At 49.5% G+C, this 14,289-nt stretch overlaps 1 protein-coding gene across 5 annotated transcripts in view; it reads left to right on the top strand.

The window, feature by feature from the left end:
- Nucleotides 1-887: 887 nt before the first annotated feature.
- The window catches only part of TMCO4 (transmembrane and coiled-coil domains 4), a 77,765-nt gene continuing 64,363 nt past the window's right edge, over nucleotides 888-14,289 (top strand). The window contains exons 1-4 of one of the 5 annotated variants that reach the window (XM_032495335.1): nucleotides 888-1,174; nucleotides 6,823-6,930; nucleotides 10,157-10,314; nucleotides 13,725-13,902. In XM_032495335.1, coding sequence (XP_032351226.1) covers nucleotides 13,733-13,902 — 170 coding nt within the window. In that variant the 5' untranslated portion in view covers nucleotides 888-1,174; nucleotides 6,823-6,930; nucleotides 10,157-10,314; nucleotides 13,725-13,732. The remainder of the gene's footprint in view (nucleotides 1,175-6,822; nucleotides 6,931-10,156; nucleotides 10,315-13,724; nucleotides 13,903-14,289) is intronic. The other 4 variants (XR_004325378.1, XM_032495334.1, XM_032495333.1 and 1 more) reach the window with 4 other exon arrangements.

Here is a 14,289-nt window from a genome sequence, read left to right as displayed (position 1 = left end):
TATAAGTAGACAGAGCTGCTCTTCTTGGTCCTAAGTGGCCAGCGGGAAGATAAGGAGCCAGAAGCCTAGAGCATTCCACAAGGAGCATGAGTCTCAGGCTCTGCACTGGAAGCTGGTCTCTGACCCTATTCACTGCCTTTTCTGTTCACAGTACTGGGCTGTCTTCACCTGGAGAAAGAGCACAAGGATTCACGCTTTGGCTCTGGCGCTCGTTAGCTCTGTGGCTTCTGCACAGCCTCGACCTGAGCCTCATTTTCTTGTCTTGTAGAATGGGTGTGATGAGAATTCACAGGATTGCTAAAGAAATGAGATCCATTCATGCATGCATTATATGAGTCTGAGCACCGACTAAGTGCCAGCCACAGTCCAGGCACACAGTAGACGACTCTCCAGGCTTTTAAATACTAGTGGGGATGGCAAGCAATTAACTGAGAACAGGAAGATAAAATAATTCCACCGAGTGAGAAGTACTGCAACTGAAATAGAACAGGACTGGAAGCCCCTGCCCTTGGAACAGTACCTGGCACATAGTAGGTGCTCAGTATTTGCTCTATGATTGAATGTGCTGGGTGGTCAGGGAAGACTCGCAGATGCCACCCTGAGCACACCAGAATGGAGAGCCAGGCACGGGAACCTCAAACGCAAAGGCCGTGAGACCGGACCCTACCTGGCGTTATAAAAAACAGAAAGGAAACTCAGGGAGAGCACGGATCTCTCAACCCCCTGTAAACTTCAAAGTGCTGCGTACACATCTGGGAAGGCGGTTTCTGTGGCTGGTTCTTGGCTTTTACGTCGTTTACTTTCGACTTCTTCCACCCGGGTGGCTGTTCGGCCCTCCACCCCGGGGGGGACCCGAGCCCCTCGCGAGCAGCTGCCGCGGGGCCGGACCTGGAAGGGCGCTGACATCTGGCGCCCGCAGGGCGGGCAGACCCACAGTCGGAGTTTCGCGCCGGGTTGGCCAGTCACTTCCTGAGGCCGGCACCCCTGTCGCGGGGTGGCGGCAGAGCGAGCGGGTTGGGACACGCAGCTCGGAGCCCGGAAGGACCAGGCGCGCCAGGGGACGGGCTGCGCGGCGGCCGGGACCGGCCGGGACCCGAACGGAGCAGGAGTGGGGCGGGGCCGGCGGGAGCCGCGGCGCCGCCTCCGCCTTCGCCTTCGCCACTGCCACCTCCAGGTAAGGGGCCGGCTCGGCCGGAGCCCCCGCCCGGCCCGCGGGCCCTTTGCCCCCCACCCCGCCCTCCGCGCGTCGTGCGCGCGGGCCCCGCTCCCCGCCAACCCCCCCCCCCCGCGCGCGCGCAGACCGCTCGGGGGTCAAGTCCGCCCGGTGGTGGCTTGTTTTCCTTCCGAGCCGGAAGTGCCCTTAAAACTTACACGCCCTGGGGAAACTGAGGCCGGGCCCAGCACTCAGGCGTCTCCTGCCTCCCTGCACAAGTGAGGAGGCTGGTCCGGGCCGGGGACGGGAAGGGACTAGCCCAAGGTCACACGCGGTCACTGGACTTCCCCTTGGCCCACGTGGTCCCTCCAGGACCCCTCACCTCCCCACGACTCTCCTTGGCCCTGCAGCCCTCTGAGCGCACTGCAGACATTCAAACTGACAATTCCAAGGGCAGAGGGAATAAACTCTGGAGAAAAGCCCAGGCCCCAAGTTTACAGGGGGCCAGGTCCCCTTGCCTGAACCCTGTTGTTAGAGGAGGAAGAATTACTGCTCCTAACTTTGGAGCAGAGGCTGGAAGAGGTGACGGTGTCTACCCACTACCACACCGCTAGGAAGGAGATCAGGATAAGAACGTGGGGGACCTGGCTCCAGAGCCTGACCCAGTGTCTGGCCCAGTGTAGGCCTTCGGGGTCCCCTTCTCTGCTCCCCATGGGGTGGCACAGGGCGTCAGGAGCACAGCTGGGCCAGACCCCAGGCCTTGGTCTAGAGACAACTGCCTAGCACAGAGCAGGAGTCTGCACGGTTAGTTCTCTTTTCCCTAACTCGATGTTCATTGCATGGCAGAAACATGAAACCCATTTAAGCTTTGGGGACATCCATCCATTCATTCATTCAACAAATATTTATTGAACACCTACCGTGTGCCAGCTTGCGCACTGTTTAGGCACTGAAGGTACAGCAGTCAACCAGATAGGTGCTGCCCTGGAGGAGGTGAGGGGATTGGGGTGGTACATTCCAGTGATTGGAAGAAAACACTGCCCTTCAGCCTGGGGTGGTGGGGTACAGGGAAGAGCTGGGCAGAGAGGGGAGACTATTGGAACCTTCCCAACTGTGAGGTATGGGAAGAGGGCCGAGAGAGATTAAACCTTGCAGCCTCAAATCCTCTGAGCCTTCAGCCCTTTTTTGGCCTTGTTTGAGATGCTCTGTCAGCCTGAGCTCCAGCAGCCCCCACCCCAGCCCAACTCACCAGGGATTTGGGGACGAGCGGCTAGGTGGGTTGAGAGTGGGCCAAAGGAAGCCTTAAAGTGACCTCAGAGCCTGGAAACCTAGCTGTGTGACCTTGGGTATGTCATTCTACCTCTCTGGGCCTCTATTTTCTTATCATATAAAGGGGGGTCATAATACCATGCCGAAATGCTTCGTAAACGGTAAAGCAGGATCCAGAGTGTGGCCCATATCTGAGGCCTTGCCAAAGCAGGCATAAGCAAGGGTAGAGTATTTATTTAGAGCATCTTGATTTAGAGGCTCCAGTGACCCTGTTGATGACATGTGGCTGCTCTCGATCAAGACATGTAAGAGGCAGGAGAGTGGCGGAGTTCAAGGCGAGAAGCCTGACGCTCCCTGCCCGGCTCCAGCTCTCGGGAAATGAAATGCTGGTGTCACTGGCAGCATTTGAGCTTTTACAACCCTTGCAGCCACGTGTACTGCATCAGGTAGATGTGTCTCAGGTCCTAGCTTTGCAGTTTCCTAACTGAGTCATCTTGGATGAACTACATGGCCGGTCTTTGCCTCAGTTTCCTCATCAGTAAAACACCTGTCTCCAAGGAGGGCCCTGTGCAGAGCTGCCAGGCTGGGAGGCTTTTGGCTTTTTAAGTCCAAGGCCCAGGAGCGGTTGGACAGGCACCGTTGACTGAGTGGGTGAGCACATAGCAGCGTGTGCACTGTTTAGGCACTGAGGGGCAGCAGTTAATGAGACAAGTGCTATCCTGGTTGAGGTTGGGGGAGGTACATCAAGGTCAGAGCCTAGAGAATTTCTCTCCCTGAACTGGTACCGCCAGGCTACAGGGGCTGGATCAGCCTCCAGGGCCCACATATATGGGACATGAAAAACATCATTAGAAGCTTTTTCATTGTGTCCTCTATGGCCTGAATGTTTTGTGAACACTGCCGTATGTTTTCAACTGGGGCTACAGATAAGATGGGGGCCTCACTGCCTTGAAGATTTTACAGCGGGCAGAACAGGGCTGGAGAGAGGATCCAATCCACTTGCCACTTCAGCCACCCTCCTCTCGGCAGCCAGACCGATCTGATTGTTAACACCCTCTGCTTAAAAGCCTGCTGTGGCATCCCACTTTCTTAAAGAACAGAACCCTTAACATGGACCATAAGGCCCTGTGGCCTGGGTCCCACCAACACCTGGCCTACTCCTCCGGCTGCATCTCAGACCACTTTGTCTGTAGCCCTCTGTGCTCAGGCATGCTTCTCCCTCCCTCCTCAGGGCCTTTGCATGGCTCTTCTAGACCTCCCCCCCTCATCTTGCTATTCCCAGGTTAACACCTCCTCTACCTTCAGCTCTGAGCCCAACCTGGACTTGCATTCCAAGTTCCCCAGGCCGTAAGACATCCCCAGGTACATGGGAGGTTTAGCTCTAGGTGGAAAATTATACACTTATGATATCGCTAGGATTTATTTCTACCTGTACCCTGTCACCACCCCACCATGACTTCCAGGGCTGGTCTGAATTTGCTCAGAAATGAAATCTGCCTTTAGGAGTAGTTCTTGAGCAAATATGAGGACCTTGCTTTATATGAAACTGGATTGTCCGTCATCCAAAAAAAATAATGCTGACGTCATTTCTTAGTTGTGGGGGTAGCTATTCATTCATTCTTTCACCTGTTCTTCTAGAAGGACACTGTTCTAGGAGACATCAGGGAAAGTGACACAAAAGCCACTGCCATCAAGGAGCTTTCTCTAGTGACGAAGACAGACCACAAACAAGTAAACCTGTAATTCATTGCCAAGGGGTAGCAAATTCGATAAAAGTCACACAGGGTCTGGTGGGAGCGGGGCGTTCTGGCACGTGCTGTCATAGACCTGAATGAATAAGGAGAGGACTCTGCTGGGGAGGCAGGGGAAGCCCCGATGTCCTGAGCATCATCCACTCCCACCCTGACCCTCCTTATCGGAGAGAGGCACCGCCGTTATACCTGAGAGGAGGTGAGGCAGCCCAAAGCCTGGGGGGCTGGACAATTCCCAGAAGCCTCATGGCAGCCCCTGAGATCCTTTAGTAAAGTGGAGAAGAACTTGGGTTTAAAGTCACGCACGCCTGGACCTGGGCGATGGGGGATGTCCTGGTCCTGCCATTTGCCAGCTGTGTGGCCCTCACCTCTGTGGGCCTCAATTTTCTCATCTGTAAGACGGGGACAGTGTTAGTCTCTTCCTCGTGAGGTTGTTGTGAGGCTGGAATGGGACCAAGAAAGTAAGCCCACAGGAAATGATTTTATGTTTAAACTGTGTGTTTGAAGAAGGGCCGCATTTGGACACGAGGACCCGCATGGAGAGAAAACGCATGAGTGCAGGCCTGAGGTGGGAAACCCAATGTGGGCTGGAATCAGCAGACAGTTCAGCTTGGGTGAAAACTGAATGGGAGAAGGGGAGTGGAGAAAAATAAAGCTGGAGGAGATTAGGCCCTGGCTGGCTGAAAAGTGGGATTGTTACTGAACCAAACTTGGGTCCATTCATCCATGCGCAGTAAAGCCAATCTACTGACACAGGGTTGCGGTGAAGGAAAGTGCAGCGTTTATTGTAAGGCATCAGACAAGGAGTCCGGGGCAGCCAATGCTCAAAAAAAACCCAAACTCCCTGATAAGTTTCAGGGAAGCATTTTTTAAGGCCAGGTGAGAGAGGGAAGTCACAGAGTGTGTGATCAGCTTGTGCACAGTTCTCTGACTGGTTGACAGTGAGGTAACAGGGTGGTGTCACAGGGGTTAACATTATCAATCCTCAGGCTCCAGTCGGTCTGGGGACTACATGCTCACGGTCAAGTAGTTAACATCTTCCACTTGGTGGGGGTTTTAGCATCTGTAAAACAACTAAGAAATGCACTTCAGATACTGTTATCTAAGTACTTCAGAAAGGAACTAAAGATTCTGTGCCCTGTGTCCGATATACTCCTTAAATTGTTACCAACTCCTGGGCTGACTGCTACTTTTGTCACTACGTGTTCACATCCATTCAGTCACTAATTCTTGAGCCAGGCTTTTGTGGCTCAGGGGAGACCTGGGAGACTAGAGTTTTTCTATGAACAAGAGGCAGGCAGAGGACCTAGGCGGAGGGGTCTGTCGCAGGAAGGCCCCATAGGGTCCTGCTCAGTTACAGGGTGTTAGCCTGGGACAGGTGGAGCTAGTGAGATTCTAATTTGGTGGTTTGAAATCTTCTGGGCCACCTCAGTGTATAAACTAGACCAAAGAGGAGCAGTGTGGCATCATAGTTAAGATGGCTGCCTTTGGGCTCAGACCCAGGTGCGAGTTTAAATCCCACATCACTTATCCAGTGACCCTGACCTCCATTTCTCAGGGCTACTCTGTCTCTATCTGTAAAACAGAGATAATAACACCTACCTTATAGGATTATTGGGAGAAAATGAGATGGTGCGTGGAAAAGGAGTGGCACATGGCTAACATTTACCAAGCATTTACCGTTCTGATTTTCTTAATTAAAAAATTTTAAATTGTGATAAAATACACATAACGTAAAATTTACCATCTTAATCATTTTTAAGTGTACAGTTCAGTAGCTTTAGGTGTAATCACCGTTGTGCAACCTCCAGAGCATTTCAACTTGCGAATTTGAAATTCTGTACTCACTAAACAACAACTCCCCATTCCCCCAACCCCCAGCCTCTGGCAACTGCCATTCTACTTTCTGCCTCTATGATGTTGATTGGTCTAAGTGTCTCATATAAGTGGAATCATACAGTGTTTGTCGTTCTGTGACTGGTTGATTTCATTTAGAGTGTGTTCTCCAGGTTCATTCATCTTGTGATGTGTCAGAATTGCCTTCCTTTTTTGAGAGTGACTAATATTCCATTGTGTGTATATAACACATTTTGTTTATCCATTCATCCATCAGTAGACAGTTGGGTTGCCTCCACCTTTTAACTATGGTGAATACTGCTGCTATGAACATGAGTGTACAAATATCTTTTTGAGGCCTGCTTTCAATTCCTTGGAGTATGTAGCCAGAATTGCCATTGCTGGCTCATTTACTGTTAAAATTTGGAGGTGGGCCATTGGTGGCTCCCCACTGTGTCTTCTCTTGCCTGCCAGAGTAAGAGAAGTCCCTGGGGCCCCAGAGAGCAGTTTGAAAACCAGTGGATTAAATGAACCATTACAGACTTTGCCATTTCTCCCCCTTCCTTCCCAGGTAGATTTGCCTCTTGAATTATTTTTTAGTTATCCCTGGTGGAAACCACCAGCCATTCAGCAAATGTTTCTGAGTGGCTACTGTGCTTGCTTGTGGGCAGAGGAAAAGAGCCAGTAAGCAATAAACTTAAACAGGTAAAGGATACAGTATGTCAGACAGTGATGCATGCTCTGGACCAAGCTGGGAAGTCGGGATGAGTACTTGCCCTCCATGCCAACATCCCTTTTTTTCTTCTGGTCTAGACTGGGATGTCCAAACCCTGTGGGTTCTTCTGTGTTGGAACTGTTGCCATGGAGACCTCCTGAGATGCTGCATTTACCGCCGGCCTCCAATTTAACTTCCAGATAGAGGTATGGAATGAATGGATTTGTCTCCTAAAATGCTGAGAGTGGGGAGAGGGGAGTGAACCGGGCCTGCCTAGAATCTCCCCATCTAGGACCATATTAAGATTGTCTTATTTTGTGTGTGTGTGTGTGTGTGTGTGTGTGTTTATCTGTGTCTGTGTGTTTGTGTGTCTATGTGTGTATTTAACTTTAGACTAGTCTTCAGAGTTTCTGGCTCTAAGAACAGTGCCATCGGCTCTATTTGTTGCAAGGGAGCTCTTCAGCCAGAGGCTTTTCCTTGTCCTTGGCTCCAGGAAAATTAGTCTTCAGCCTTCCTTTGACACTGTAGCTCTCTCTCTAGTAATGCTTATTTTTCTGTACTGCAGACTCATTTAAAAATGCACCTGCAGCTAGGAAACTCAGAAAAAGAGGAAGAGAGAGAAAAAGAACATCACTTCCCCCGCCCCACTCCCCCCTTCCCCCCTGCCAGCACACACACACACACACACACACACACACACACACACACACACCCCAAATTTGACCTTGGCCTTCACTGACTGCTCCAAGTTTAAAAAAAAAAAAAAAAAAAGGCCACAGCTGGCTGGCATGTAAGAAAAACAAAAGTTCATTCCTGTATGTGATCTTCACAAGACCCAGGTGGTCATGTGGTCATGGAGTTTTAAGGATGATTTAAAGGATTTTCAAGGATGATATTGACCGCATTTGATTTTCTGCTCGGTGCTGACTTTGGAATTTTTCATCTCCCCAAGAAGAAACCCCATGGCGTCATTTAGGGCATTAATCAGCAGACATGGGCTGAGCACCTGCTGTGGGTGCTTGCAGAACAGATGTTTGGGAATGAGCGTCTCCCACCACTGCTGACAGAAATAACCCCGCTGGTGTTTTCACTGGCGACGAATAAAGTGACTGGTGAGACAGAAATCATCATTGTAGTGTATCAGGACGAGGTCCCCCTCCAGAACAACCCCGTCATCCCACGTCCGGGCCTTGCAGCCCAGCCATGAACCAGTGTTCTCCCTGGGGTTCTCACCGTGTACATGCTCCCCTGAGAGTCAGGGCTTTCCTGGGTCAAATGTGGACCTTTCTCAGAGTTCCTTAGTGTCTTCCTGGCACCAGGAGACCCCAGGGAGCTGGGAGCTACTCCGTCCATCAGTAACCTCCTGAGCCCAGGGCACTGCTGGATTGGTCCTGTGCACATTAGGTGGTCCCAGGGGCAGAGGTACCACCAGCCCTGACCATCTGGGTCTTTTTCTCTCTGCAGGAATCTAGCTCTCTCTCTCTCAGAGTCACTTGAGAACCTCAGTTCAGCTTCAGACTGGATCCTGATCCAAGGACCAGAATTCGCAGTTCAGGCCACACATCCCCCCACCCCACAGCTCCCACCACACTCCCTCAGCTGGAATAGTTTGGGGCCCATCCCATCCGACTGGACCGTCCATAGTGTTGTAACCACGGGCTCCTCCATCCCACCATCGTGTGTAGCTGAGAACAGCCTCCTTCTGTCGGGCTCCCCCTTGTCCATCTGGATGATTCCAAGACCTGTTGGTCCGAGGAATGGGACTTAACGGTGACCGCAGTCCCACTGGCTTGGCTGGGCCACGTGGGGCCAGGGCTTTCTGAGATAAAGCGCTCCTTTTCTAGGGATCAAGAACAGAACTGTTTTTAATTTTTTAAAAATTGCTATAAAAGCTCTCATAAGCTCAGGACAGAAAATGGTAAAAATTTAGAAAAATAAAAAGACTAAAAACCAATTACTTCTAGTCCCACAGCCCTACCACTGAGAGACAATGATCATTAATGTTTTGTTGTATTCCCTTGTGGTCTTTTTGATCTGTGAAACATTTTTTAAAAACACAACCGGAATTGGCGGGAGTGTTTAGCTCAGTGGTAGAGCGCATGCCTAGCATGCATGAGGTCCTGGGTTCAATCTCCAATACCTCCATTAAATAAATAAATAAACCTAATTACCCCCCCCCAAAAAAAACAAAACCACAGCCAGAGTCATATTGTATATTCAGTGGTACGCTGTTAACCACCTCCCCGGAAAATAGAACCCCTTCATTTGTAGTACTTGCCAATTGCAGTGGTGTCCATACCCCCAGCTGTGGCCCGTTTCAGGCTTCCAGCATCACTGAACACAGAGCAGGGAAGAGATGCCAGTATGAGCCAGCAGCAGCACACCAAGTTATAATTCCAAATCTTATCTTTTTTTCTGATCTTATCATCAATACGTAGTCGTTATTGAAAACTCATAAAACACAAACATACAAAGAAAAAATTAGAATCATCCAGACTCCAACAACCACCCCCACTCGCTCAACCCACCCCCACTTAGAGACAGCCACTGTCACCATCCTGATGTAAGTCCCCTTTGTATGGAGAGAGACATAAACGAAATAACCGTCTTCAGAGTTTGAAAGCAAATACGTATCGGTGGCAGAATGTTGGGGAATTCCAGAAGAGTCTCTGGCATCTCATCTTTCAGAGATCACAGTAGAGGCTCTTCTTCCAACCACATTTCTTCTCCATATCTTTTTAACAAGGTTGCACTTGTGGCTTGAATTTCCTAGTTTGCAGTCTTAGTACAGTCTCATGCCTCGTAAAAAGGTAACATCCAGGAGAACAGTGTTACCACTGATCGTTTATTTAAAACCCTACCGGAGCTTGAAGAACAGAAAATATTCTAGTTCCTTGAACATGGAAAATGGCCATTAGGATGAAGCTTAGATTATTTGAAGTTTGGTGGCGGTAGGGTGGGGAGTGGTCCCTGGATTTGGGGCTCTGGAACCTCCCTGGGTAATTCCAGGTGCCTGGCCCTTGTCCCAGCTCCCTTCCTCGTCTGATGCTCGATGAGTGTGTAAGAATAGCAGTGCTTTTTGAGAGAGAATAACCAGGAAAAACTAGTTTTTGCATAAGCCTGAAACCTAATTCATTCATTTGCTCGTGTCACAGGCATCTCCGAGCACTGACGCTGCGGCAGGTCAGGGGATGGGCCCCAGAATATAGATCCGGTGCCTGCCCTCTCCTGCCAGGCCAGCCAAGGAGCTGGTGCAGCAACCACAGCGCAGGGTGCGAAGACTTAGAACAATCCATGCAAAGCGCCAGGGCTGCTCTCAGTGAACGGTGGCTGCCTGGGAACCTGTGGGGGCAAAGGCTGAGAAGCAGGAGCAAGTGAAAGCTGGAGCAAGGCAGCCCTAGCCTTGGGCTAACCCATCCCTCTCCCCCACAGGCCATCTCTGGATCCCACACCCTATGGGCCCACCGGCTGGTTTTTCTGGTTTGCTCCTCCAGGGCCATGTGCATATTTCTCCAAAGAACCTTCCAGAAGCTGTAGAGCCTGTTTGCAGAAGGTAGTCGGGAGGCCCGCAGTTGTTTCCTGAAATCTGGGTAAGTGTGATGTAAGGTTTCTTTCTCTTCAGAACCCTCAGCATATGTAAAATGATCTTAATTTAAATGTTGTGAGTTGACTTATAGTCTGTCTGCCCCACTGGAATACATCTCCGCAGTGGGAGGCCCTTGTCTATCTGTCTTAGTCACCACTCTGTCCCCAGCATGCAGGACCTTGCACCTACGGGTGCCAGTACCTGTTCATTAAATTAACAAACTGGTTGGTTTGGAGTGGAGGTGCAGATTTATTTTGATTTTACTTAGAACTTAAGAAAAGATTTTCAAAATCTATAGAGACATCCTACTGCTTTTTTCTTTTTAATATTTTAATTTAAAACAATTAGAGATTCACCGGCAGTTGCAGAAACAGTACCCAGGGGTCCGGTGTACCCTCACTCAGCTCCCCACCTCCTGAGCTGGAAGAATTTGGTATAGCCCCTGGCAGCTTCCTTCCAAACTCCTTTCTTCCCTCCCACCCCTGTGCAGTCCCCGGCTGCACTGAGCATCTTTTTGGTTCTTCAAAACCATCGTCTCTCTTCTCCCCCTAGGACTAGACACATACTGTCCCCTCTGCTGAGAATATTCTCTTCCTACTCACCCTACCCCTGTCTGACGCTACCTCCTCCCAGAAGCCAATTCTGGGTTCCAGGTCCCCTCTTTTTTTTTTTTTTTCTTTAATTGAAGTACAGTCAGTTACAATGTGTCAATTTCTGGTGTACAGCACAGTGTCCCAGTCATGCATATATATACATGTATTCATTTTCATATTCTTTTTCATTAATGGTTATTGCAAGATATTGAATATAGCTGCCTGTGCTCTACAGAAGAAAGGGTCCCCTCTGTGTATCCCTCTGTGTTTCCCTCGTCACAGCATTTACCCCGCTAGTTTGTCATCGTCTGTTTACTTCTCTATCTCTACCACTGTCCTTTTTCTTCTACTGGAAAACCATCTCCCATCCATCCATCCACCAGGCTGTCCTTCTTACTTCCTGCCAGCCTCTGCTGGAATGGCACCTTTCATCTGCATACTGTTGTCACTCCCCTCCGACCTGACCACTCCTTAGCCCCTTCATCCTGATTGTTCTTTCCCAAGGATCACTTCCCAACCCAATGTTCACTTATTCATTTAGTGGCCTGTTAAGGGCTTGGATCCTATCTCCAGCTCACCTGAGTGAGAATCTCAGTTCCACCACTTAATAGCTATATGATCTTGGGCAAGTTACTTAAATCACTGACATCATTATACATTGGAATAATATTGCCTGTCTCCAACCAGAATTTTAGTCCCTAGAGAGCAGGGGATTTGTCAGTCTTGTCCCCTGATCTTCCCCAAGGCCCAGAACAAGGCACCATATGTCATGTACCCCCTTTCATTCACCCAGCGAGTAGTTATTGAAAGCCTGCAATATTCCAGGGCCTGTTCAGAAAGCTAGGGATACAGCAGTGAGAATAAAAACCAGGGGCCTGCCTTGACAAGTTGACATTCTCTTTATTCACCTGAGTAAACAAGTAATTTAAAACCATATTATTTCAGAGGGAGAGGGTGTAGCTCAGTGGAAGAGCCCATGCTTAGCATGCATGAGGTCTGGGGTTCAATCCCCAGTACCTCCTCTAAAAATAAATAAGCCTAGTTACCTGCCACCCTGCCAAAAAAAAAAAACAAAAAACATTATTTCAGGCAGGAGTAAGTATTACAGAAACAGAACAAGGTGCTGGGATAGAGAGGCGGAAGTAGCGCAGCCTAGGGGATCAAGGAAGGCCTCTCAGAGGAGGTGACACTCAGACTGAACGTGAAAGTCAAGGGAAGTGTCCCAGGCAGGGGGAATGGCAGGTGCAAAGGCCCAGAGGGAGGACCAGCGTGTGTATTTGAAGAACAGAAAGACAGCCAGCGTGGCTACAGAGTAGTGAACAAGTCAGGTGATTGAAGGCAGGCAGGGGCCAGATCATGCAGGACTCCAGGCTATCAGGAAAGGACTGGTACTCCTCCTGGGGCGATGGGAGGCCTTTAAGCAGACAAGTGACATGATCGGTATATATGACAAAAAGGCCACTTGGGCTGCTGGGTAGAGAATGGATTATAGGGCAGCAAAAGTGTACTTTATTGAATGAATGAATGAATTTGGCCTGAGCTGGGCATTCAGTGTGCTCAGCCCAGCCCCCTCTCCCCTGCGGTCAGAGGCAGGCCAGCTCATGCTTCTCTGATTAGAAGGCTGTTTATTCTTGAACCGAGAACTCACGTGGGGCTCTCCAGATACGAGCTGAATAAAACACCATCTTGGGCTCTTATGGCTAATAGGTACAGTTACTGTGGCCGTCAAATGGCACATGGAGTTGATTGAAAGTGGTGGTAATTGCTAAGCCTGCTGACATCCAGGCCAGGTGCTGCCCCCAGTGATGTCCTTAGTTTGTGGCTTTTTTCTGTCCCCTTTGTCCATGGTCTGGGCTGATTGTTCAAGCCAGGAAATCTGCTGCAAACAGACTTCAAACTCGGATTCCTGGAGCAACCATCAGAGGCCAGTCTTGCTGGGTGACATTGGGCAAGATCTTAACCTCTCTGGGCCTCAATTTCTCCATCTGAAACAGGGGAAGGAGAATCCCTGTGCTGGCGTAGAGGAAAGAGCATGGAGTTTGGAATCAAAGTCTGTTTTGACTTTCATCACATACTTACTGTGTAACTCTCAGAAAATGGCTTGGTCTCTCTGAGGATTATAGCTATAAGAGCAAATCATAATCACCTTCTACTTAACCTTACATGGTAGTTATAAGAATTAAATGGGTTTAAAGTGCTTTGTAAACTGTTATGTGCTGTACAGATGTTGGTTTGTTGCTTCTTAATTACCCCAGGGATATTTTTTAAAGCTGATGCAATATTAGTTATGGACAAACTTTTAAATTACTCCTCCATAGAAATAATAGTTTGAGAACAAAAATGTTTACTGCTTAGCTGGATGAGAACGAATTTATGGACCAAAATCAATGTGGAGTCCGGATAGTAGGCTAGAAATGTCTTGGGTGAGTAGCCGTGTCTCACTGGGATGTTAATTTCTGTTGCTCTGGTGACTAATGCTGTTGAACTCCTCTGCGTGTGCTTATTGGCCATTGAATATCTTTTGTGAAGTACCTATTCAAGTCTCTTGCCCATTTTTAAATGTGCCTTGTTTCTTTTTCTCAGTGACTTGTAGGAGTTGTTTTTATACTGTGGATACAAATCCATTGTTGATACACACACTGCAGATATCTCTCCCCATCCCCACCCTGCCGATCTCTTAAAGATGATGAATAGAAGTTCTTAATGTTAGAGAGGGCTCATTTATCCGGCTTTTCTTTCATGACTGGTAGTTTCTGTGTCCCATCTAAGTAAGCTTTGCCCGCCTGCTGGAAGCATTTTTCACTGGGATTTTTCCCTACAGGGTTGGAAATGGCCACACAGGACAGGTCAAGCCAGAAGCTGCCTCAGGCGGCCAAGCCGGCTGCGGAGGGGGAGCCGCACCTGCCCATGGGCCGGGAGCTGACCGAGGCCCACCGCTTCGCCTACGCCGCCCTGTGCGGCGTCTCCCTGGCCCAGCTGTTCCCAGAACCTGAGCAGAGGTGAGTGCTTTTATCCCACAGAGGGATGGCCATGCTTCTTCAGGGAGACGATTATTGGCAACCAAGCAGCCTGCCAGGTATTACTGGACACTACAAAGAGGAGAAAGTCACTGTCCTTGCCTTTAAGGAGCTCACAACCCAGTAGGGGGATAGGACAGCCCTCATTCACTTTGCACTCATTTATACCTTCACCAAGCATTTAAGGGGCACCAACTGTTTCACGAGGCATCACTCAAAGTTCCTGGAAAGTATACATGAGTGAGACGAACAAGACAGACACTCTCCCTGCTCTCAAGTAGGACACACCCTAATTGGGGGATAAGATGTCTATGCATTCGTGCAACATGCATTCAGTGAGCACCTACTGTGTGCTGGGTGTAGTGTGAA

The sequence above is a fragment of the Camelus ferus genome, chromosome 13 (assembly GCF_009834535.1).
Source record: "Camelus ferus isolate YT-003-E chromosome 13, BCGSAC_Cfer_1.0, whole genome shotgun sequence".
NCBI classification, from domain to species: Eukaryota; Metazoa; Chordata; class Mammalia; order Artiodactyla; family Camelidae; genus Camelus; species Camelus ferus.
The sequence above is the reverse complement of the archived record's forward strand: the minus strand, read 5'-3'. Positions and strand labels throughout refer to the sequence as shown.